The 25,431-nt window shown below is 48.9% G+C and overlaps 2 protein-coding genes across 4 annotated transcripts; both read right to left on the bottom strand.

Annotated features, from left to right (window-relative positions):
* Positions 1 to 1,601: 1,601 nt before the first annotated feature.
* On the bottom strand, positions 1,602 to 12,160 carry PIGR (polymeric immunoglobulin receptor). The gene is made up of 11 exons (XM_042884250.1): positions 11,918 to 12,160; positions 6,892 to 6,984; positions 6,350 to 6,682; positions 5,702 to 6,031; positions 5,060 to 5,383; positions 4,284 to 4,598; positions 3,721 to 3,850; positions 3,082 to 3,200; positions 2,837 to 2,962; positions 2,669 to 2,727; positions 1,602 to 2,152 (listed from the first exon to the last, which is right to left on the bottom strand). Exons 2-11 carry the CDS (start codon positions 6,968 to 6,970, stop codon positions 2,024 to 2,026), a joined length of 1,944 nt encoding a protein of 647 aa, XP_042740184.1. The 5' UTR covers positions 6,971 to 6,984; positions 11,918 to 12,160; the 3' UTR covers positions 1,602 to 2,023.
* Positions 12,161 to 12,847: 687 nt separating this feature from the next.
* Positions 12,848 to 19,316, bottom strand: LOC122187054 (polymeric immunoglobulin receptor-like). Of its 3 annotated transcripts, none has more exons than XM_042884251.1 (7): positions 18,968 to 19,316; positions 18,434 to 18,775; positions 16,714 to 16,993; positions 15,396 to 15,508; positions 14,846 to 15,032; positions 14,416 to 14,461; positions 12,848 to 13,874 (listed from the first exon to the last, which is right to left on the bottom strand). In XM_042884251.1, exons 1-7 carry the CDS (start codon positions 19,248 to 19,250, stop codon positions 13,836 to 13,838), a joined length of 1,290 nt encoding a protein of 429 aa, XP_042740185.1. In that variant the 5' UTR covers positions 19,251 to 19,316; the 3' UTR covers positions 12,848 to 13,835. The 3 variants fall into 3 exon arrangements, with proteins under 3 accessions (XP_042740185.1, XP_042740186.1, XP_042740188.1); XM_042884252.1 differs by having other exon boundaries at positions 14,846 to 14,984; XM_042884254.1 differs by lacking the exons at positions 12,848 to 13,874; positions 14,416 to 14,461; positions 14,846 to 15,032; positions 15,396 to 15,508; positions 16,714 to 16,993 and adding an exon at positions 17,855 to 18,297.
* Between the last annotated feature and the right edge of the window lie 6,115 nt (positions 19,317 to 25,431).

The following is a 25,431-nucleotide window of genomic DNA, read 5'->3' as shown; positions in this document are numbered from 1 at the left end:
GGTCCTTGCAGGTACTGCAAGCCAAGGAAATCTGTGTTTCCTTTCCAGGTGATGTTTTCTGCAGTATCAGTGAAATGAAGTGTTCTATGGAAGATATGTGGTTGCTGAATAGAAGAAATCTCCGGTGTGCATTTACTGACAGTCAGCAGGAGGTTTGTGGAAGGCTGATGCGCTTACTGTAAACAAAGCCAGCCTGAAACTGTGCTGAGTTTGCACTGAATTCTATCAGAATTCAGAGGAATTGCATTTCGAGTTGGTGAAACTCAGAGCTTGCCGTGGTGCCCTCTCAGAGCCGGCACAGCCCCTGCGATCAGATGCACCACTTAACCTATGGCCGTGGCTCTAATGCCTGGCAACTTCTCTTTCTAGGAAAGAAAAACCCACCCACAAGTGATGTTGGGTTATTCGTAAGAGCAGTCAGGAAGCAGAAGGTGTCTGATTTTGTTTGCTTTTAGATGTGAGTGGATGTGCTGGTGGAGGTGAAGCGCAAGGTTTCATCCTGCAGCAGTGGGGCTGCAGGGGGAGGAGCGCCCTGCACTGCACACCCCCCCATGCTGGAAACTCCAAAATGTAAACTGGAGTGATGTGAAACCAGCCCTGTTTGTCCATGGGATCACTTCCATTGTGCATGACAGATAGCCTCCCATCCCTCTTTTGGGCTCTTTTACCCTCAAGTGGCTGCACACGCAGAGGTCGCTCACCATCCTTGCTCACATATTTGCTTATGCCAGAAAGGAAGTGCTTCCAGGGCCCTCCTTCACCTCATTTACTTTCCCATGTACAGCATTTTGCAGTGTGACTTCCATTCTCCTTATCCATGTACTCAACTCCTGCAGAGGAAAGGCTGCCCTGAGGCAGGTGGAGGAGGAAACTGCTTCACAAAGGGACAGAGAAAGGGGTTTTCTCCCGCTGGAGATTTCCAAACCACAGCATTCTCCTGCAGCTGTATTGCTGCTCAGCCCCTGGGGATGTGTTTCCTATTGCACCAGAGCTGTTCATTCACTTCCAGCAGCCACGGGCAGGCACAGACCCATCCTGTCCTTGCTGCTCCCACTGCCGCCCCGTGCCGTGGAGGGGAGGATGCAGCAATGCTCCTTATTCCTTATGCTTTACCACTTGCTGTCAGAGATGCACATAAACAGGACAGAACCAGGGAACCTGAGCAGATCAGTGCTATTTCTATCCATCCCCTCCATCCTCTCTGCCTCTCACCGCCCTGGCTGCTGCCTGGGGATGTGCAGAACTTCGTGTGTTCAGGGCAAATTGCTGCTTCTTTGTCACATCTCCATCCTCGCTGCTCCTGCAAGGCTTTATCTGCGGGGTGTTTGGCCCTCTTCACCAGGATCTGACCTACAGGCAGCAGCGTGGCCATGCACAAATAAATTGCTTTTCTCTGTTGAATAACCCACTCTCGAGGATAAGACCAGGAGACAACACTGTTTTAATTACAGTCATCATTGCTTCTGCCTGGACAAGCACAAAACCAGCCAGAGAGGCTGACCGCTGGTGCCTATTGCTTAATCAGTTAAATGGGTTGTCATATTAATTAACACCATTCTGTGCTTTCCCCTTGCTCTGCCACAGACTGAGAGCCCGTCTGGTCTGCTGAAAGCTGCTTGTATCTTTATTGGACATGAACAACCCCAGGCACTCCTGGTCTGCAGCTGCTGCCCTATGACCAGGAGAGCAGAGGGAAATCAAAAGCAAAAGGCATTGCCCTAAAGAGATTTCCAGGGGAAAAAAAAAAAAAAAAAAAAAAAAAAAAAAAAAGAGATTATAAAAAAAAGATTTAAAAATACATTTCTTGTAGTCTTTGGGAGCGTCGAAGAGGGCCCTGGCTACGCTGGTGATGCTGGGGCTCAGCCTTTATGATTCTGGCTGAATCTCTGCTCCAAGCTGAATTTAAAGACGGAAAATCAAGCAATAGCAAATGGGGGCAGCAGCAAGCAGCGCAGCAGGCTGAGCTCTAGCAGTGAGCCCCATAGCAGAGCCTGCCCCCAGTGCATGTCCCCATCCCTCGCCCTCACACCGAACCACCCCACAGAGGGGGGGCCTCAGCCGGGGCTGTGCTGTCCCCCACGGAGCTCTGGGTGACACTGCTGGGGGTGAGGAGTGAGGCCGAGTAGGCGAGGTCAGCATCCTCCTTGGAGCCCTGCAGGAGGGAGGATGGAGGACATGGTGAGGGGTGATGGTCAGTGGTGGGGAGGGGGTATATGTGGAAAAGCATCGCTTGTCTTTTGGCTTGGTGCACAAATATTGCATGAGCTTGTGGGTTCTCGAGGCAGGAAATAGTTGCAGAAGCTATTTAGGTAGAAATCTGGGGCTCCTGGCTTTGAGGAGGACCTCAGCAGAGATCTGGTTCAACTCTTGGCACTCGCAACTACAGCTAACCCGTGGTTGAGGGTTAAAAAGAGTTGCTCTGAGCTCGTGCTGTGTGTTGGTACCACACTGGCAGCACAGGCTCACCCAGGGCAGGGCTGGGCTTGGGGTATGTGGGCTTGAAGGGGTTACAGCCCCCCGGTGGCTGATCTGCTGCAGGTGGGAGACTCAGCCATGATGGAGGCAGCTGGCTACAAATAGGGCCCAGGGGCTGGGGCAGCTGTTTTGGTGATGCTGCAGGGCTGCATTGGGGCTGCAGGTCAGTGTGCTCTCTCCCACCTCCTCTTACCCGTTTTGCCTTCTTTGTCTCAGCGGTGCTTTCAATGTTGGCTGTGGTGGTGACAAATTCTGCACAGACAGAAAGGCAGATGTTAGAGTGTGATGTCTCAGCAGCTGCTGGGCTTCTACAAGCCCTTGCTGCTTTCTCCAAAGCTTGGGGTTCTGAGCAGTGCCGTACCATCCCCTCCCAGCTGGGTCTCCTGGCTCTGCTTCATGCACATGTTGTCGTTTGCTCCGTACTCCCTTGCGTTCTCAAAGTCTGACATGCTGATGTTGGTCCTGTAGCTGCCCACCGACACCAGATCTGTGCAGGAGAAGCATTCACAGTGGTACTAGGAGCAACTACAGCTGACACACTGCAAGCAGGCTGCCTTCATCTTAATACTAGTGACACTTGAGGGCTTACACAGGGCAGGGACTCACCTGATCGCCTGATCTGGCGATATTTAAAGACGGCAAAAGCTATAGCAAGGACCAGGAGAACTGCACCAATGGGGCCCAGGATTAAAGCAAGAGTGGTGGAGCCAGAGCTTTGCTCAGAGCTGGAAGAGAGGAAGGTGGAGCACTGAGTTGTGCAGAGCATTTTCTTACAGAATCATTCTGGACTGTACAAGCTACATAGATTTCCATCCGTCTGAATGTCTATGTAAGATGGTAGATCTCAGTGAGTGTGATGTAATCTAACTAATGATCTGATCTGAGCACATCACAGGAGGATAAGTGAAGGTGTTGGATGGAGGTACTGCCCAAGAAGCTGCAGTAGCAGTTGAGTAATAGATGTGTGAAGGAAGGCTCTCTGATCTTGACAGAAATGCTTAAAATTGACTTTTCTGTACCTGGAATTTCCAATTGTTTCCTTCTGAGACTGTGTTTACACTTATCTAGAGAGTAATTCCAAGCTTTTAGCTGTGACTTTTTGCTCCTTCTGTTGCTCTGAGCTTATTTCTTTGGAGAAAAACATTTTCTTCATTGCTAAACTATGTGCAGAGTGTGCAAGCAGCCTGTCAACAAGAAGTTAACTTTGCAAAACTAATACATGAGAGAGGCTGGGGAAGGACTGACCTTTCTGAGGTGGCTGCCCTTTGCACCCCAGCATCGTTGTTGGCTCTGCCCTGCAGAACAGCCTCACCAGGAGCAGCAGTATTGCTGGCTTCCAGATCCAGGAGCTCCGGGCTGATCTCGGCAGCTTTGCCTGCATGGTGGAGGTAAGAAGGGTGGTGAGATTTGAGCATCCTAAAATATTGCCTAAAGCTGATGCTGAGCCCCTTGCTTGCTCATAGAGAACTGGGGACAGCTCTTCCTTTCTCCCTCCCAGCGCTTTCCCATCTGTAATGATGAATGGGAGCTACACACAACCCTTTGTGTGACTGATGTTGGAGGCTGCATCATTTCAAGCAATGCTATGACTTGTGAGAGCAACTATTAGTGAAGATGGGGTTGAAAATGGTGAGGGAAGAAGTGACTGTGGGACTGGAAGGATTTTGTGAATGGAAACCAAGACAGCCGATCTGGGAGAGCCCACATTTGGGAGTATTTCTGTTTTGAGGTGCTGCAACCTAGTGGACAAGGAGAGGACTCTTCCCAGCCGATGCTCCACCCCCCGAGCTTCGTTCCCTGGGGCTCACCTCCATCCACCTGCAGGGACACTGCCATGGTCTCCCCATAGTGGCCATGGCGTCTCACCCCACACCAATACCACCCCTGGTCCTCCACGGCCACAGAGTCGAGGCTCAGGATGAGTGTTTTGTTGGCAGTGTCACAGCTGACATCCAGCCCTGGTTGGCTTTGGTCAGAAGCAGTCAGTGGGGTGCAGCCATCTCTGCTCCACTTGCACCAATACTTCTCATAGGAGTAGTATTTGCATGAGTAGGAACACGTCAAGTCCACCCGTGAGCCCACTTCTGCCTGCACTTCCTCCTTTCCTGTTAATCCAGGCACTCCTGTGAGGGCAAACAGAATGTGAAGCTGCAGTTAGTGGGTTAGCAGTGATTGGTACCCAATAGGTGTGGGGCTGCTGGAGGTGGTGAACCAGGAGGTGTGACCTTGGGAGAAAGTGTTCCTTTACATTACTAAAATAATGGTGGGGATCCCACATCGAAATCAGGTGAAAGCTGGTTTTTGTAATATTTGGGATGAGTCCTTTGTGCAAACACTTCCCCCTATGGCCAAAACCTTACATTTCCATTCTAAAACTAGAGGAGCATGGGGGAACTGTCACAAAGCTTTGCCTAGTGACAGAATTTCAGAACCATTACTCACATCTCTTCCCAAAAAGTGAGATCTGCTCTATTGTGGCAGTTGGACACGATGACCTTTGAGGTTTTTTCCAACCTTAATGATTCTGTGAAGCTTGGTAGGTTGTCTTGTTTTGTATGAAAGGGAACTGCATATGGGTTCATACCTTCTATGATCTTCAGCTCCCTGGATGTTTTCCTCTCCCCGTGATCATCTGTCATGCACCAATAGAAGCCCTCATCGCTGCTGCTCAGCTGGTTCAGGATGATGCTGAATGTGCCATTCTCTGGGTTGTCAAACATGGCCACTCGTCCTTCAAATGAGATCGACTGGAGGCCATTGTTAGTTATGATCCAGTGACAGCCTGTTTTTCTCCATTTGCACAAATACTTCAGCGTGTAATTCTTGGCCGGGTCGTAGCGGCAATCGATAGTTACTGAACTTCCATTTACTCCAAATATGATGTCCTTTTCTTGTGGAGTGTTTACCCCTGGAGATGAAAATAAGATGAGCGGCCTGACCTGCTTACCTTGTGCCATGTGGCAAAGCTCAAGTACAGCCAGGTGGTGCTCAGGTGCAGATGTGAGAGGACCATTCTGGCACTGCCAAAATTGACCCCGATGGATCTGCCAGGCCTTTCCCAGATCCTCTGATGGTTGTTGTCCTTGTGCATTGGCCTTTTTTTAGTTTTGACCCCTCTGCTAGATGAAGGGTGGTCTTAAAGTTCTCATTGAGTGAGATTGTTAGTGGTGCTTCTAAAGAAAAGCAGAGACAAAGGGAAACAAAGCATTGGGAACAGCTCACTCACCCTCATAGACGTGCACGTTCAGCTCCTTTGTTTTTCCATACTCTCCATAGGAGCCAACCCCACACAGGTACAGGCCAGCATCTTCCCAGGCCACCTGGGTTATCATGATGCTGAATGCTCCTTCCGTGTTATCATTGCTCAGCAGGACTCTCCCTTGGAATTCCGAATCTACTTCCCCATAAGTGTCAACGATGTTGCGGCAGCCGCTCTTCTCCATCTTGCACAAAAACTTCCTTGTGCTGGCATAATCTGCCCCGAAGTCACAGGGCATGTTCACAGAGCCCTGCAGCTTCACGTAGTAGAGCTCAGCTTCCTCGGGTACGTCTGGACCTGTGCAATCAGAGAGCAGTCAGTGTGTTCCCTATTGGAAGCTGGGTGATAGGCAGTCCTGCTGGGAGCACCTCTCCCTGTATTTCAGTGGCTGAGAAATCAGTGCTTTCCCAGCAAGGTTTGCTGCATTGAGTTTTATATCTGATTTCTATGCCGGATTTTTGGTCAGAGGAAAATCTGTTCTGTAAGAACATTAGTGGGGAAAAAGACCCTGGAAGCATGGAACACCCTGAGCTCTTGGATGCTCTTCTTGGGCAGACATCCCACGGAGCTCTATCAGAAAGGGGAAGAAAATGTGAAAGAAAAGGCTGCGATTACCTTCAGAAACATCCAGTCTGACCTTGTTGGAGAGCCCCTTGCCATTGAGCCCAATGCCACACTGGTAGGTGCCTTGGTCTGTCAGGGCCAGCTGTGAGACGTTGACCAGCATGATGCCCAGCTCCGGGAAGTCGGTGATGGTGACTCTGTTCTGGTAGCTCCGTGCTGTGTATCCACTGGTGGATATCACAGTCAGGCAGCTCCTGGAGGATTCCTTGCACCAGTACTTCCTATCGTGTCTGTTCACCGTTGAGGGAGGGTAGAAGCACTTGATGGTAACGGAGCCATCGATCAGGCCGTACACCTGCTGCGGTCCGAACACCGGGTGTAAGCCTGCAAGAAGAAAACCCATTGGGTGTGCATGCCATGCACCGTGCAACCATGGCTGTGCAAAGGGCTGCATGTCCTGGCGTGCTCTGAAAAGTCCCATGGCAGTGCTGGGTGTGAATGGGGACCCCAAACCCTTCTGTCTCCCTTAGGAGTGCATCATCTGGTTTAATGCTGCCTGCAAAACCGCTGTGTTCCGGGTGGGTTACACTTACTTGCTTTGGGAGGATATCTGCTTTTTGCAGATTCAGCTGGGAGGAAGGAGAGCAGGAGGATGAATGCCAGCAAAATCATTCTTCTTGCATTCCCTGGAAAAGGCATGGAAATCAGTGAATAATAGCACTTGCAAAAATGATTAATGGTTAAGTCACCTGATAATGTCTCTGCCTGGATGATAAGAGCATTGTGGCTGTTAGAGAGAAATACAGCATTTAATCACTTGTCAAGCAATGTAATAGGAAATGGGGAGCTGATATCTGTCATTGCCTGTTTTGCTACATGGCATTGTGACTACTTGTGCATCTAACACCTCAACCACATCAAACAGCAGGAGTTGTTTTTACCATAAGCCAGTTAATGCCAGGCTTGCAGGCTGACTGTGGCTGTCTCTTGGGCAGGCAGCAGTGTCAACGTGCACAGCACAAAGAGTGATTTCGGCCAAATTGGGGTTGATCCAGAGTCAGAAGTGACATTTGGTATCACTTGTTACAGCAGAAAAGCCCCTTGGAAGACTGAAGTTCACAGATGGCCCAAAAGCTGCTGAGCCCCAGCAGGGCTGGAATTCAGGGTGCCCAGAGCTGGGCTGCTCTCATGACCCTTGCTAGGAGATAATGGCACTTGTGATGGTTTGTTGTCCATGCAGTGAAAGAAGGGTTTGTTCCCTTCTGAGCCCAGGTGCCAAAACCGGTCCTTGGGAAAACCTGCTTGTGTAGAGCAGTTCCTGTCTGAAGCCCGTATTTAATTTCTGATCTTTGCTTCCCTGTTCGCTTCAGGAATGTGATAGAGTTGGGCCTTTTCTCCCCTTGGCTGCTGACAAAGTTGGTGAGGTGCAGAGATTTAAACCCTGTGGAGAAGCAGAGCTGTGTAGCCCTGGCAAGACTCAAAATGAAGGCTTTGGGAAGCACCAAACCAAGCTGCTCATTCCCTGAAATGTGCCCACAGGATGAATATTTATGGCTTATCCCTGTTCTGATATCAGGGATGGCCCAGGGAAAGCCAAAGCTTTTAATTTGCATTGTGAGTTTGCTGTAGGATTCTCCATGGTGAGCAGATGCATTTCCAAACTGTTGATCTACCCATTAATTATTGCAAGCTATAGTGAAGATGATGGATGCCAAGCAAAGCTTTTATAAACAGTCACAGGAATTTGATTTCTGGGCATCAGGTGATAGGGTTTGTTTTATTAGGGGTAATTCCCTGTAGAAGAAAAATGCCTTTGCTTCCGTGTGAAGATGAAAGGCGCTCTGTTATGCTTTCTTCCTTGTATTGGGACTTTTAATTGCTCAGTGTCCACTTGTCTGTGGCTAATAATTAACCCACTGAGCATGAAAAATGCTTCTTCATACATATCACACAGGCAGCCAGCAGGGCAAACAAACCATGCCATGTGGAAAGCAAACAGTGCGGCACAACACAGACCCACAGGGCTCCTGTGGCTGCTGCTTCCCTGCTGCCCTCCCACACTCACTGCAGGGCGAGACAAGGAAGGTCTTGGGTCAGCTTTTCTCCCTTCTTGGCACGGTTTGTGTTGGTCTAATTCCTTCCCGAAGCAATTGGCTGCCAGGCAGTGAGGGGTTATGGAGGTCTGTTTAGAAATGAGGCTACAGCTGTGCCCAGAAAGATGTGCCAGAGTCTGCACATGTAAGAGCAGAAAGGTTTTGCATCTTTGAGGCCACATGGATGTGGTTGTGCCTACCTGAGGATAGCAGTTTGCATGAAGCACTGCACACATCTGTGGCTCTGCACTGCCTCTGCTCCTGCTCTGATGCTAACACCTTGCATCACTACACTGAATGAATGGATGCAGATCCCATCCCATGCCCCAAATGAGGCGCAGCCACATGTTACATAAAGTCTGGGCTGACCCACTGAGCAGGCTGCATGGAAACCTCCTTTGGTGCTCTGAGTGCCCAGAGATGCTACCCAGTGCGTGGATGTGCACAGTTGGGTGCTCTGCATGAAGCAATCACAGTTTGAGATGCTGGGGGAGAATCACTCTGAGCCTGCTGATAACACAGCTCGGGTTCCTTTGTGCTTTCGGAGGACTAGATTTGCTGTCTTCAGTCAGAGAACAGGATTAAATCTCAGATCACAGCTAAGAGAAAGTGCTGCTGAGCTGAATGGGAATGCAAGTAAGTGGCTGTGCGTGCAATCTGCATTAATACTACTCCCATGGTTGGTTCTGAGAGAGCCCTCGCATCCTTGTGAGGTCTGGCATGAAGCACGAGGCTTGTGAGCTCCCTGTAGCTTCCAGCAGAAGCCAAATTGGGTCACCTCATGCAGGAGGGGTTGCCGTGGATTTCATGGATGCCTCCACCCTTTGCATGGGGCTGTGTGACATGGCTGCTCTCAGCCCTGAGCTGTTCTACTGGGCTCAAGTGGCAGCTGGACTCCGCTCCTGCTGCACTGCTCTGTGCGTCTGCGCTGGGTTCCTGGTGCCCTTGGAGCAGGAAAGACTGAGTGTGAGACCATGGTGTCCCTACTGACTGATAGGTGCTGGGAACTGGGCTGCCACCCATGACTGCACCATGCAGGCTGATGGGAGCCTGCACATGGCTGGGTTGGTTGCCTTGGTTCATGCAGGAGCAGCACTCGTTGCTTGGGCTGCTGAGCCCAATGCTTTGCATGTGCTGACTTAAAAACCTGATGTGTTAAAACCCTCAGTTTGAGGTTGTATGGGAGGTGATTCTATGAGATGGCCAGGAGAAAAGGAGAGGGAGCTCAGTCATTCCCAGTGGGAAGTGACTCTGAAGCTGCTCTGCAGCACAGGGCAAAGAAGTTGCAGATGGGAACAGCTAAGCTGGCAGTTTGGACGTTTCAGGCCAAATTCTGGTGCTTACTTTAAAACATTTTGATGGCTAAAGGGAGGAAAAAGGACAAGGGATGTCCTTCCTAGTTCTTGCCCATTTGCAGCGTGGGATCAGCAGAGAAGCAGCCACTGTTGGAAAGTTTCTCCTGTGGTCAAGAGGCTGTGCCCCCTCCTGTCACCAATCCCTGATTCTGCAGAAGAGGTTCTCTGGATCAGCACCAGCTGTGGGCTGGGTTTATTCTCATTTCTTCCTTTTTTTTTTTTTTTTTAATAAGCTCAAATCTTGTTTTTCTGAAGTAGAATCAACTTTAATCTTGCAACACCAGAACTGTTGGCTCCTTCCTCTTCCCTGCCTCCACATCACGTATTTCAAAGCTGAGCGGCACAGAACTGTGCAGCAGCAAGCAGCAGAGCTGCCAGGTGGGCTCTGCATGCTGCTGCGTGAGCCCTCCTCCCCTAAGATGGGTCGACCTGGACTTTGGAGAGGAATCTCCTCAGATTCATGCTGATACAAAAGAGATCAGGGCTTGAAACAATTTATGCAAGCGCAAGGAGCTGCTCTGAGTAGGTATGAAAAAAGCAGAATTCAGTTCCCAAATTCTGCTGACTCAACTGCAAGTTTCTCACCTGAGAAACCACTGTACTCAGATGGTGCAGCTTGCAAGGGATCAATAGCACGTAATCTATTAGCCATTAACTATTGCTCTTAACAATGACCAGTGTCAAGGACATGCATTGGGATCAATGGAACACAAAGAGCTGGTTCCTACGACAGTTCTGCTTTGCATAGCAGTTGCTGTTATTCCCATAATTAAGAAACAACATCCAGAATGGAGTAATGTATATATTTTTTTTCTCCCTCAAATCCTTTAAAATCAGACCCACTTATACTGGGGGTGAGCTGCGTGGATGCAAGCTGTTGTGGGTGTGATGCTGAGCAGAACAGTTGGGGTTGCATTGAGGAGGAATGCAGACATGGATGCTGGGGGCGATTCTTGGTGCCTGGAAGCAAAGCACAGACACAGCTGTCCTGCTGCCCAGCACCAAAACTCTCTACATCCTCATGGGACCCATCACAATGACTGCGTTGATGGCTGCTTTGTGAGTGTTGCTAATGGGGAAAAGCCACCCATCCCCATGGATAGAGCATTTCATTGCACTTGGTGGAGGTGAGTGAGCAACGGACTTGTTAAAAGATCAGCCTGACCCGAACGCATACCAAAAATAAATCCTTCGTGTTCCAAACTGATGCCTGCTTTACAATATGCAGAGGTTAAACGGGGCGTGCTGATTTTGTGATACAGTGAGCAGAGGCAGCTAGGCAGATCCTGCTGGAGATTATCAACAAAATCAACAGCCTTCAGGAATTCCTGCAGTACTTATTGCATCCCTAGCTAAGAATCCCTTTTGCTCCAGGTAGAACTTCGAGATGAGCACTATATTTTGGATGGCAAATGAAAAAGAATGCCCAGATGATCCGCATGGTAATGATTGAAGTTTCTCCTGAGGTGGTGCTGATGATGACCTGATTGGATGCTCCTTTAAGCTGTTAGATGTCCCCCCATACTAACTTGATGCTTTTCAGATGGGATATGAATGGTTCACTTATTTCTTGTTTCCATTTCTAGTCTCATAGACTGGAAAGTGAAACCGAGACTACAAACTGCTCTTCTAGTTTAAAACTGAATATTCCTGGAGCTTATAATCCAAAAGCACTGCAGTGGTGCTGTGCTGTGAGAGCTGGATGAGTGGAGAGCACCTGTGCACCTGTCTGTGGCCACGGTGTGGCTGCTATTGGCAAGCATAATTTCTCTATGCAAAGGCATTAAAAGTCCAAAAGGACTTTGCATGGTAAGCATTTAAGCGTGCAGAAACCCAGCCTTTGCTGTGGCGCATTCCCAAATCCGTATCCTTATGACTGCCTCCGTGCTGCCATTCAAAAGGCTGTAATGACCACAGTAGTATTTACTAACAATTATTTCCTATCAGTGCAGATACCGTAACGATAATTAAACTTATTTTCAGAAATGGAAAATTAAAAGTCTACCACGGAGAAGGAAGATAATATTATGAGCTTGATTCTGCACTTCTGATGTTCTTTTAAAGTAAGACAGCATCTCTTCACCAGCAAGACCTGCACGCCCATGCATGGCTGTGCAAAGCTGCTAATTTGAGGTGAATGCGTGAGAAGACAACGAAGAAGCATTACTTACACGTCAGGTTACTTCTGCAGACCTTTTTGTACTTCTTGCTTTCTCTTTGCTTCACCGCTCCTGGCTTCGTGGTTGACCCCAGGACCTCCTTGTGTGAGTGTGTGTCTGTCCTGTTTCCTTCCAGGACACCAGGCTCGGGCAGTGCCAGCCAGTTTTAAATACTCATACTTCTAGCCCTGCATTTCCACCTGTTGTGCCTTAAGGGAACAGCATCCAAGCCCAAGTGAGCCCTGAGCCACGTGGGAGCAGGGCAGCCAATGTTCCTCCTGGCTCTGTTGGCACTTGGCTCTGGGTGCAGCCTCCCGATTGCACCCTGCTGTTATGCAACCAAGGGTGGGCTCTGGCTCAGGGTGCTGCCCTGGCACCTCTGCTGGCTTTGGGAAGGGATTCAGCTTGATGCCAACTCATGGGTCTGCTTTGTGTGGAGCGTGCTGGGGTCCTCTCCCTGTCCCTCTTTCTTTGGCTCTGCACCCAATGGAGAACTCCAATGTGCAGGGCTCACCTGGTTTCCCAAGTTGTGACATCCTCAACCAACAGAAGAAGTGTTTGATAGGGCAAATCTGGGCAAAAACATCCTTGTCACTGGTTTTCCATCTTTTGGGAACCAGTATCTTAAAGCAGACCCAGGCATGTTGGCTTTCCAGGTAGGACAAGTTGGCCTTGCTATGGAAGTCTGCCACATCCCCACCCTCTGTCTCTACCGCCTCCTGGGGAGAGTAAGGCTTGGCCTTGTCTGCGTAAGGCAAGAGCTCTGCACGCTCTTTAAGAGGAAATATGTGTGGGTGCTTTGCTGTTGTGTTCAGCCTTGCTGCTCTGGTCCCCTGCTGTGGAACATTGAGGGTCCCAAGCAGGAGTTCATTCTGAAGAGTGGGGTTGTTGGAAATGGAACTGTATGAAAGCCTAAAATCAGAGACAACTGAATTGTTTGTGTGGGATGAGTCATTAACTTGCTTTCCTTTATTCTAATTAAGGCAATGATTTTGTTTTATTCGGGGCCACAGGAAGACTTTCTCACCCGCTCATAGGAAAAGCTGAGGAGCTGGAGCAGGACAGCGGCTCTGGGGTTTGCGCTTGGCCACGATAAACACAGGTGTGTTTGCTTTTTGTACACCTACTGCTCTCAGGAGAGCCTTTCCTTTTTGGATGCCTGCATGTTGCCTTCCCACCTCCTGTCTGGCTGCTCACGTGCACAGAGATGTGCTTGGAAGGAGCTGGAAATGGTGGCACCGCAGTAGGTAGAGGAACCCTGGATGAAGGCAGCCGGTGAGGGCCTGCAGCCACTTGGGCACCTTGGACAAGAGGCAGTTCCTGACAGACTTACAGCTTCGTTATCCAAACCTCCGTCTTTGCCCTTGCAGTTTCTGGTAAAACCGATCCTTTGACTCTGAACAAGATGGAATTACGCAAATATATTTGCTTTAACAGACAAGGAAGCGTCGTCTTGCCAAGTCACAGGTGCCAAAGCACTTTGGCATCTCCAGAACACAAATAACCCTTGCTTTGCTTTTTTTTTCCTCTAGGCTGAAGTATGGCACCCAGTCTGGGCTGAAATCTTTGGTGTTGAACTGAAGTCTGACATGGTTTGTGCTTTGCAAAACAAATCCCTAAGGATGAGGATTTCCAAGAGTCAGACCTGCAGCCCTGAGGATTCTTCCATTCCATACCCAGCTCCCCATTGGGGTGCTCTGCTCTACAGGAGACAGTCAGGGTCGCATACAGGAACAGCATGGCTAGTTGCTTCATTTTGTTCTCTACACGCCACACAACAAGGCATTTGGCTGTGGAATGGGGAGCAAGGAAGAAGTGCTGCATGCTTTGAGGTTATAGCTGTATTTTGCCTTTCAGTAAAGAAGCTTCTGAGCTTATGTACATCGTGCTCTGAGAGGAGGGGTTCTGCCTGGGTTCCCTCAAGTCTTCATCATTCATGTTGGAAAGAATATTTTTCACTGAAGGATTCCTGTGAAAAAAGAAAAAAAATAAGCTGTTACATGGTAGCACCTTTACAACAGTTCTAGAAGTGATTTTATCAGTGTTTGGTTTTATGCTCAGCTCTTTGATAGCTACACTACGTTATCCCAATGCTTTTGGAGATGTCTGTAGATTTGCTTTCTGCTTCTGATCAAAGTCAGTGGATGTTTCAGTTGGGAGGAAAGATGTAAGCATCCACCCACTGGTGTGTTCCAGAGGGCAAAAGCTGTCACAACTAATTTCCCTTTGCAACAGTCTGCCTCTGGAACATTAACAGCTGTTTATAGCATCAGGGAGCTCGGGTCCAAGTGCATTGTGACAGGAACAGGAAACGCCATCACCAATCTTCTTGAACCACTGCAACAGTGATTTGGATATTTTTTGTGATGGGGAGGTATATTTCACCAATACGAATCTCCACAGCTTGGGTATACTTGGAAATGTCTCCATGGGTGTTTTCTACAGCAGTAGGTTACCAGTCCCCCATGACAGCCCCATCGATTTCATGTTACCCGACAATGGACACTTACATACAACCTGGTCTGCCCGAACCTTCCGAGGAGAGCACGTATCATCCTGCACATGTAGGGCAGAAAAAAAATGATATGCTTGCAACACTGATCAAGGATTGCTTCTGTATAATACTGCAAGAGGTTGCAAGCAATCAGATTTTGTTGGAACGAGCAAGCAGGAAGAGCGATAACGCGTTCGTAATGCGTCAGCAAGAATTGTAATCAACAGTAACATAAATTTATAGGCCTTGTATAGGATTTAATCAAATTATTTTGAAGATTATGGCTCAATGGCTCTTGGTAAGGGATAAAGGCAGCAGTTCCGGGAACGCAAACTCAATGTTTGTCTTGCAGAGATGTTTTAAATGCTAAGCAACAGGCCACCTTAAAATTAGTTTTGTGACTCTCCTACTAAGGCAGCTGGCATTTGCAGCAAGAAAACACCCACCAATGTCTGCCTGACTCTGCCTTGCATCCAATGGTGTTGTCTGGGCTGCTGAGTTCCTCCATCCCCTGTCCTTCAGTGGGACTCAGCCCAGTCCGCACCAGCACGGCTTCTGTCTGTCCCAGGGTGCTTCCTTCTTCTCCTGAACAAATGTGGGGGAGGGAAAAGTTCTTCCAACGCCTACTTACATCTGTGAGCATGACACTGGATTAGCCTCTTATATCCCAGCCTCATTCTTGTGAACAATACATTTGGATCAAGTATTCACCACTCTTCTCACTGAGTAATGGCCTTAAACTTTTACCTAGAGACAACACAGCATGAGATTGCCTGCTGTTGGCAAGAGTTTCTCCAGCACCTTGGTCTGTTGTGCACCCATTGAATCAGGTTTGTCCCTGCGGAGCACAGCTGTGTCCTTGCCCTTTATGCTAAGGTTTCCAAGCACTGGGGAGCTGTAAAGCTGTTTGTTCAATGTGCTGCTCCCCAAGAATGCAAGCAAAGCCCTTCCAGAAGAAACAACTGTAACCCAAAAGGTGTTCTATGGCCAACTTACCCATCTCCTTACGAAGCTTTATTTTGGTAAGGACAAGAACAGTGGTAATGATGAAAATCAGCAAAACCAGAGCTGGTATCACAACGGAGAGCAGAGAGAATTCGCCCGATGAGCTGGAAAGAGGAACCATCGAAACTAAACAGGATTTTGAGTCAATTACTGGGCAGCTGAATGCAGGCTGCGGATTTTATAGCAAATAGCCTGATTGACTCAAAGGAGAACAGTCAACAAAGTCAAGCAGAGTTGAATTCATTTGATCTGGAGTTTGGCTTATGAGGAAGTAATTTCTACAGCTACCTCTGCTCCACCATGCTGGGTTTATGTTTCACGTTGACTTATCCCCTCCAAAAAGAAAAAGAGCTATTTTCATCACGCAAACTCCCAAGCAAGGTTCAGACTCTCTCTGTGACCTCTTGTAGGCTCTCATGCTGTTGCGGGGCATCTATGTGCTGTCTCCTTGAAGAATGCCATGAGTGCTAATAGAGTTTGACATGCAGACAGTGAAGAATCCAACCCTTTATACATATATATATGTGAATTAAGGTTAGCAATGTGCTCTTTTTGACTTGAAGAAGGCTGCAGGTGGTGAGAGTGGGGTTGGAGCCATGGTGCTTTTTATGCAAGCTCTAAGGTGAGCAGGGTTGCTTCTCAAGATGTCGGGATGGATTTGTGGACTTTGTGGTTTTTCTTCAGTTACAACTGATACTGCAGTATCTGATGCTTCTCTGCCAGCTATGCAAATCACCTGGTGCTGGATGGTGCCATAGATGGGGGAAGGGTCCAAAAGTTCGCAGCTGTCCTGCTTAGCAGGAAGCACAGGAGCTAAAATCACCAGGTGAGTGGCAATTTTGCAGAGAAGTGCCATGGAGTAATTACTGGCCAAAATAGCTCATGGCCTTGTGTTTAACCTCGTCCAAAGATAGGTCCTTATGCAATGCACCCAAACACTGCAGTGCACTACAGGCTGCCTGTAATGACTGGGATGAGGTGTGCAGTGAAGTATGAGGCAGCTACTGATTCACCAGCATTATTGCTCAAGCCTGCTGTTGCTTAATGTCCTGTCTCCATTCTAACCAAAGGAAAGGAACACATCTATTGACTCTGGCATCTGATCTACACCAAAAATTCAAGACAATTTCAAAGACCCACACCACAGATGGACACGAGATATGCTTGCCTACTGCTTTTCTAATTACTTTCTTCTATCAGAGTTCATAATCTGCAGCATGCGCGTCGCCTGTGTAGAGCCCAGGGAAACTGGGCAGGTTGGAGCAAAGCCCCGAGGTTGTGGCTATGGGAAAGGTGGCCATGAACTTACCTCTGGCTGTAGGTGTCACTGCGGGAGGTCACAAAGGTGCTGGGGGGGAGAACTGGTGGATGGGGGCTGGTGCCCTCAGTTCTGGTGCCCATGATGTATGCCAACATTGTGGTGAGTCTCAGCCCAGTGGTGTCTGTTGGACCCATGGTGTCTGTTGGTCCTGTGGTGTCTGTTGGCCATGTGGTGCTACTCTGTGTCACTACATGGTTGGAAGATGACCTGAACGGCAAAGTGGGGTTCACAGAATTGTGCCTTGCTGGGTTTGGTGAAGTGAAGATTTCTGCAAAGAAAATGGTTTGGATGCTTAAATATTCTTTCTTTTTTTTTTTTTTTTTTTTTTGTAGAACATTCCAGAATTTCCAAAGATTTGCATATCTCATTTTGAGTCTGCTGATGGAAAAAAAAAAAACAAACATGCAACATCATACGACCATTTCAATTATAGAAAGCAATTTGGGAATACTAATGAAAATCCGTCAATACTTGGCCAACGTTCCTACTTCAACCTCACTATTTCTGTCTCTGATAGCTGAAGAGTGAATTGCATCTGTGTTTTTGCATGCTGAGGTTCCTAAAACTGCAAGGTAACCTTCAGAGTTACATCTCCATGCTGCACATGTTGCACTCAGGATGTCACGTGCTGGCGTTTTGCATCGTGAATTATCAATGATATTTTCAAACAAACCAGATTTCTGCAGAAAGCTCAAATGTTTCTATAATGCCACTACGTTTATGCACGGAACAAAAGAAAACATGTGAAGGGGGTGTCCATGAAGGGATAAGGGGAAGAATGATTAACAAAAGGAGAAGGATTGTGTTTCCAGCCAGCCATCGCCTACCTTTCTCAATGAGCAGTTTCATGGGGGTCGTGTGCTCCCTATGCCCGCTCCTGGCCCCACACCAGTACCACCCTGCATCCTCCTCTTGCAGGTGGCTCATCATCACAGTGTAGGTCCCACTGTCCTGCATGCTGCTGCTGATCCACATGCGCCCTTTGTAGGACTCCTGCACAAACCCATCGGTGTCCACCAGCAGGGAGCAGCTGGCCTTCTGCCACCTGCACAGGTACTTGCTGGTGTAGCTGCCTGCAGGGTCGTGGTGGCACCTGAGGGACAGTGAGCCCCCCACGCTGCCATGCAGAAACTTCACCCTCCGGGGCTGGGCAGGGACTGCAGGTAGGAGAAGTTCATGATGATGTTTGGTATGGCTGCAATGAACCCATGGGACACAGCAGCCCCCGGAGTCCCCTCCTACCTGTGGTCACCTGCAGGGCTACCATCTGCCAGCTGCCCCAGTCAGCTGGGCTGCCCATCCCACACTTGTACAGCCCCATGTCTTCTGGCCTTAAATCATTTATCAGCACTTTGAATGCTCCAGAGCTCTCCTGGGGAGTAATATAGATCCGTCCCTCGTAGCTCTTTCCCACGTAGCCATCGGTGTCAGCAATGAGGATGCAGCTGCTTTTCCCCACTCTGCACCAGAGCCTCCTGGTGCCACCCCGGCTGTCCCCAGGTGGGCAGGGGATGGTGACAGAGCCATGGAGCTCCCCAAGGAACAGCTCAATTGGCCTCTGCGTGCCCACATCTGCAGGGACAGATGTGCGGGTGTCACCTCCTTTTGCATGGGTGCTTTAGTCACATCTGTGGGTTTTATGCCCACGACTGCCTAAAGAAAAGGGTGGCAAAGGGGGCCTGACCCTCTCCCTGTCCCATCACTGTACCTGCTGACACAGTCAGGTTCAGGCTGACGTGGAGGTCGCTGTTGGTGGGGCCAATGCCACAGCGGTAGGTCCCTGTGTCACTTGTCTTCAGCTGTGTCATTGTCACCATGAAGGTGCCATTCTGAGGGACATCCTCCAGGGCCACTCGGCCCACGTGATCTTCTGAGATGAAGTTGGTGGTGGAGATGATGGTGTAGCAAATCCCATCGCTCTTCCTTTTACACCAGAACTTTCTGTCATGCTTGTTGGCAGGCGTGATGGAGTAGAAGCACTGGTGGGTGATGGACCCTCCAACTGCGCCTGACAAAAACCTGGGCCCATACAAGGTGCTTGAGGCTGGCTCTTTGGGGAAGGAGGGAAGAAGTGCATTAGGTACAGACGTGAATATCCATGTGGATGGGGAGCCTTACCGTCCCAAGCAGGGTGCCAGAGGCAAAGGCTCCACCAGCCCTGGCCATCCTGCTCTGTAGTGATGGCGAGCAGTAAACCTCCAGCAGGAACATTTTGTGCCTGCGGAGTTTCCTGGTGACTCACCTTGCAGCAAAGCCACAAAGAGGAGGAGAACTTCCATCTCTGCCCTTCTCGAATGTTCACTCGGCAAACTTCCAAATCTCATTTTGGGTACAGTTTTTGCTGGTGTCCCTGTGAGCAACCAGAAAGGGGATTGTGGTTTGGATCTGCAGAGCTGAACAGCTCCAAAAAGGCATGCACAGGGAGTTTGAGGATGGCAATGATGATTACCAAGCCCAGATGCAGCCATGACCCATGGCACCTCACTGGGTCTTGCCCAGACCTCCACAGCCCAACCTGGGGCCATCAAACTTGCTTATCTTCTTTTTTTTTTCCAGTGCAAAATTCCACCAGCATGCTGTATGCTCCTCCTGGTAAGGTGCAATTATCTTTCTAACCTTTTAATTTTACTTAGCTGTAACTAAACTTCTTGCAGGAAACCTTTGGGCAGACTGCTGTTATCCATTTCCATATTTAGAAGTGATGTTTGAGTGTTTAGGAGGGGAATTACTTCCTTGTGCATGTTAAAAATTGACTTTTGATTCCCGGAATTTCATCCTATGGAATCCCCTACTAAAATTCTTTGAGATTTACTTGACCCCCACCACGATTCAAATCTGAAGTTGGCACAAACCAATTGATTTGTTTCATCCTTGCTAACTCACTGAGCTAACCTCAAAGCATTTTGGAGACAGGAATAAGGAAATGGCCACAATGCAGTGCTGTTGTGAGCCTTATTTCCAGCCGTGGTGCTGAGCCCTGGCAGCAGCACGTGGGGTAGCTGACCCCTGGATGTGGGTTTGGTCCATGCAGCATCTCACTCCCTGAGCCTTGCACGCCTTGCTCACCTTGCACAACTTGCATTCTTTGCTCACCTTGCATGCCTTGCTCACCTTGCATACTTTGCACACCTCGCACTGGGATTATGTGCATCTCTCCTGTAGCTCCCCAGCTGCACTGCCTCCAGCTGTGGGGCTTACAGACCCAGCTCAGAGCCAGCTCTCTGCCCCAGTTGCCTCTCTGCTGATGGGAAGTGTGGCTGGGACAGCAGAAATGTGCTCTTCCCTTTTCAGTGCAAACAGAAGTGCCGTGGTGGTGCAGCTGGCCCTGCATCCTCTTTGGGCAGTTCCCCTTGTTTTTATTCTCCCCCAGTGTATGAGGCAGTGGGTGCAGCTCTGGCACCCAAAAATTAATGAAGAAGTCACAAATTTTGCCAAAGCTCCATCATTTAGCTGGCCCTGCTGCTGACAACTCAGATCAGCATTCTAACAAGGCTTTCTTCCTATATGATACATTCTGTGCTGGCATTAACTTGCTAAGTTCTTCCTGGCATTAGGCCATTAGCCTGGATGCGAAGTGCCTGCAGGCTGGTGTAGCTCTGTGCCTCCTTAGGGGTGGGTGCCACGCTTGCACAATCACCCAGCTGCGATATTTTGGGATCCCATACAACAGCTTCACAGCCCCACTCGTTCACTCCTCCATTTCCTACCCTGAAGCAACAAGCAGTGTCAGCACTGGGCTGGGAAATGCCTGGGCTGTGCCTTCCAGGACCGCCACGAAGATGCTAATTAACAAAGAGATCTCACTTCTTCCAGGTCCAATTACCTTGAGCAATTCCAAGTGAGCACCAGCCACATGCATTCTACTTGCAGCACCAAACATGCATTTTCTGGGTTATTTATGGCACGCTGAGCTGCACATGATTGGCAGCCATGAGGACTGGAGCTCTGGGTGCATCCGTGCTGCAAACGACTGATGGATCAGATGGAATCTAAAGCAAAGCACGTCCAGCAGGTCTGGCCTATCTGTGCAACTGTTCTGCAGCGTTGCTGGGTTGCTGAGCTGCGTTCATTTACTAGGCACTGCCCACCACCAAATAACACAAATAGCAGAAAGCGACAAGACAGCCAATATTACAAATCCCATTTCTTTTTTTTTCTTCCTGTCTTCAGTTTTCTGCAGTGAAAATGCCTGCGTGCCCAATTTTATTGCATCCGTCTGATTAAACAGCCCTTCCTCCACCGCCAAGAATACTGCTAGTTAGCTGCTGCTCCACAACAACTGCTTAGCATCTCTCCATGTAATGAGAACTTGCCTCATCTACCTCATTTCTCTGTGTGCTCTTTGCAAAAATGCAACAATCCATTTGATAGCTTTAAGGAGAGGAAAGAAAGAATTATGCTAGCTCTAGAAGCAAAGGCAGATTCAAGCAGAAATGGGTTGTACCACTCGTCCTGCACTAGAGATGACAACTTGACGTTGCAGACCTATTGCATATTGACATCCATCCTTTGCAAAAGTGAAATCCGTCAGAGCAGTGCAGGCTGCTGCTGTGTGATAGCACTGCACCCTCTTCAATAATAACTTCAGGGCAAAGTGAGGATCACCCACCTTAGGTTAGGATGCTTCTGCTTCTGGTCTGCGGCTCTGCTGGTCTCTGCTCAGCTCTTGATGTTTAATTCTTTGTTTTTTAATGTAACGATGTTTAGAGTTAATAATGATTTTGCTGTATTGAGGTTCAGCAGTGCATTGCCGAGCAAGTTGGAGACAGCCAGAATAATGACAGAAATAGGAGAAATGACAGTGATGTACTGAATATGGAACCTGCAGAGTGCTCCTTTTTAGCCACTTCATGATGGAAAGGAAACCAATGAAGAAGCCAGGAGCAGAAACTGCACAGTTCTGAGGAATTCCCCAGTGCTTCAGACAACATGCAAAGTTGTAACACAAAGGAATGGTTTTTAATTACTAGCATTGAAATGCTCTTTGCTGGGAAGGGCCTTTAGGCAGAACTTCACATCAAGAATGAACGTTGTGTGTGTTTCTCCCCACTTCTGCAGTCTGAACCACCCTGATGCTCATCCTCTGGCACCACATTCTTGAGGATTCCAGAACAAAAGTCTGTTTTCTGCCTCAACAGTTGTTAAAGTTTCTCACTGCAGCAAGCCAGCGAGAAAACTGGCTTTTCAGGTAGTTATAATCATGTTAATGGAGGGAAATTATATTGGATCATTGCACCATAGCCTGATTAAACCAAATTGCCAATCAGCTAAAGAGACCAAAGTTGAGAAATGAAGTCAAAGCAGCATGTCACTAAGGCACGTGGATTTTACTTGAGAATATCATTCTGATCTCTCAGTAACTTGTCATTTCGTAGTGATTACTTTCTTTCTTACTTTAATTGTGCTGCATTTTAACTGCTGTGCATTTAAAGTTCGTTGGTTGGTGGATTGCACTGCTTCCAGAAAGGCAGAAGTGCGCATAGCAACAGTTGTGATGTTGTGGCAGACTTTGCTCTGTTTTTCCTACAAATAAAGATGATGGATTGAAGCACAGTCAATGCACAGCAGTGCTGGAAACGCCCCAGGTTGGTTCTGCCCTCCCCATACCCACAGGCTTTGCAGGACATTACACTCCATGTGAGACCAGCAGGTGGTTTGGTGCGCATGGCAAAGCCAATAGCTGTGACTTGCTGGAAAGCTTTGCTCTGCCCTGCCCAACGTGCCAGGGTGCAAAGGTTGGACTCTCAAGCTTCTGGGGCACAGGTATGCTTTGAAGCCTTGGATCATGCTTTCTGAAGAACTTGGATTCTCCCTGGACGAAGGTGTATCTCTATCCAGCAGTTTTGCTTTCTTTATCATCGTTTGATGACTTAAACTGCAATCATTTTGTTGCTTTGTACCAACCCTGTGCAATAACCATCTCCCAACAGCTTCAGTGATATCAGTCTCCCTAAGGGCATTTATTTGGTTTTTTTTTACCATGTTGATAGCAAAACAACTGGATTGCAATAAAATTTGGCACATAAAACCGAGGGTGAGAAACACTTCCATGCTGCAGGTGAGAACCAGAACTCCTTGTCCTTGTCCTTGCCCTGCGGGACAGCTGGGGCTCAGATGGGTCTGGATGACACCTGGATGGCAGCTGGGATCTCTCCATGCCCCACACAGATGATGGAGCAGCAGTGACCCCGCAAGACCCCACGGCTTGTCACTGGGCTAAGAGTTGATGCCCATGGGGAGCAGAGATCTCAGCTCAGGAGGTGCAGTGAAGGGTCTGAGCTCCATTGGTGCCTCAGTCCGGGAAGCATTCTGTGTGCTCAAAGGTTTCTGTCCTAATTGCTTTATTGCTGCTGATAAGACACAGCCTCTCTACTTCCACGCCAATGTTAATAATTCATTTTAACTGTGGCACTGGGTTAAGTCCCCCACATCTTCCTTTCTCTTGCCTTTCCCTGGCTGTTTCCTAACCGCTCCCTCGCTATCTGCGTGACCTCAGTGCGGGAACAGCTGACGTCCCGTGCATTGCTATGGGAGCCGTGCTCCTGCCCTTCGGTGCGGCTCTGGGATGGATGCAGGCGGAGAGGATCGGGTTTGAGCATCGTCACCTCGTGTCGCGCACCGCCACCGCGTGTCGCTGCCGCGGATCTGTCACGGCAGCAGAACGCTGCTGCTGAGCCCTGGTGGGGAGACGTGCAGTTTGCAGGTCACAGCTGGGAAAAGAACACTTCTGGAGAGTAGTTTTCTATCTTTTTTTTTTTCTTTCTTTTCTGGTTATTGGGATGCAGATTCCTGATTTTTCCAGGTACAGAGTGGGGCACGGCGCTGCTTCTGCATTTGCTTCCCTGAAGGAAGGGGCTGCGCTCACTGCTCAGCATCCAGCTGGTGGGAAAGGGAAGGGCACCGCGAGGGAAGGAAGCGAATGAGGGGAGCCCAGCCGCGCGGGGGGGGGGTTAAGGCTGCTCTGTTTGCTCACTGCCTTGTTCAGCATAGGACTGGTTCAGCACAGGCACCAGAAGAACGAGCACTCATGGCTTGTGTGTGCTGGACTCTCCCTTCCCCATCACCAGGATACTCATGCTGATGCATTGTATGCTGTCACCTTGCTGGTGGGGACATTGCATGGGTGACAAAACCTGGTGACTGCCACCAGGTGAGCCTGGCATCCCATGGACTCCTTACAAAAGGTGATGAGAAGGACTTCTGGTATGCAAAGCGGCAGCAGAACAACAGCCCCATAGCAGGGACCTGTCCCCACTGTCCCCACATTGCATTCCAAGTGCCACAGCTGTTCCTGCATTAGGAGTGAGCTCTGGCTGCAGCAGGGTGAGAGCAAAGGCTCAAAGAATTTCAAACAGCATTGCTGTTGGATGAGCTCTCCTGAGAGCAGCCGGTCGAGCCAGGTCACATCCTGAGTCACTCTGATGAGCAGTGGGGTGGCAAGATGCTTTGGGTGGAGGCTGATTGCTTTTGACCCAGGTGATTTGAAGGGTTAGTAACAAACAGAGATAGCAACCAGCTGCTCCCTTTGCTCACCTGGGTATGAGGCCCCCAGGTGTCCCAGGCTGACCCCAGCTTGTCAAGCAGGGACACCTGAACTCCCCACCTCCTTGAGATGAAAAAGGAGAGAAACAGAGCAGTGCTGGAAGAAAGAAGGGATATTTTCTCAGCGTTATTCACAAAGCAAGGGGCATGGCTATGGCAGAGCGGTGGTGCCAGCAGGCAGAGGCAGGGACTGCATGGAGGCAGTGAAGGCTTCTTCTGTTACTAAACAAGAGCTGGCTCTCAGATAATTTACAGAATTCGCTCCTTTGAGCCATGCTTCCTTTAATGCACCGTGGATGGGCACCATATTGGGCCCCCAGTTTGTTTTTCCTCTGTACAGTTGTGAAGGTGCTGTTTGCTAATAAATGAGAACAACAGCCTGTGCTTGTTTTGCAGTGCCCATCAGAGTTAATGATTAAAGAGTAGCTAGGGCAGTGCTGTTGAAACAAGTCAGGTGTTATCACTATGCACGAATCCCTGTGTGAGGAGAAATAATAACCTATTCTTGTCTCTTACTGAACTTCAAAGCTAAAGGGCATTGGAAACCAAAGAACAGCTGAGGTCTCTCTGAAACAGGAGTGTGTTCACCCTGCCTGTGCTGCCAAGGGGGATGCAGTGGCTCACTGGGACTGAACTGGTGGTTGCTGAGCACAGATTTTAAGAGCAAGAATGAAGGACGTTGTTTGAGTTTGGTTGTGAGATATCAGGTAAGTTTGCATCGCTGGGAAGTAAAGCAAAACAAACCACAACCAGAGAAAAATGCATGCACTCGAATGGGATCAGCTTGTCTTTCTGTCTGCTGTGTATCAGCAGGCTGTGAGCTCCCCACACTGAGCACTGTGCACATGGGGAACACAGTCAGGAGGGTCTGGGACCAGAACTTATCAAAAAACCTCTCCTGAATTTGATCTTCGTAATGGAAGATGGATGTAAGAGTGCCTTTAATTGGGCTGGCAGCGACAGGTTCACACAGACATGGAAATGACATGTCTGAGTGTTGTGGGGTGGATAGTTAAAAAGTGGATACGCAGCCTATGCAAAATGCAACGCTGAGTGTTTGGGTCTTTACAAACACTGCTGTGATGTGTAAGCACACTGTATAGTCTGCATGAAGGCACTGAGGGCAAGTTTACCAACTCTTCACGCTATATTGTAAATATTATG

Source organism: Lagopus leucura, unplaced genomic scaffold, assembly GCF_019238085.1.
Source record: "Lagopus leucura isolate 7727_CA_CO unplaced genomic scaffold, USGS_WTPT01 Super-Scaffold_100043, whole genome shotgun sequence".
NCBI lineage: Eukaryota > Metazoa > Chordata > Aves > Galliformes > Phasianidae > Lagopus > Lagopus leucura.
Note: the sequence above shows the minus strand (reverse complement) of the source record. Positions and strands in the feature narration are given on the sequence as shown.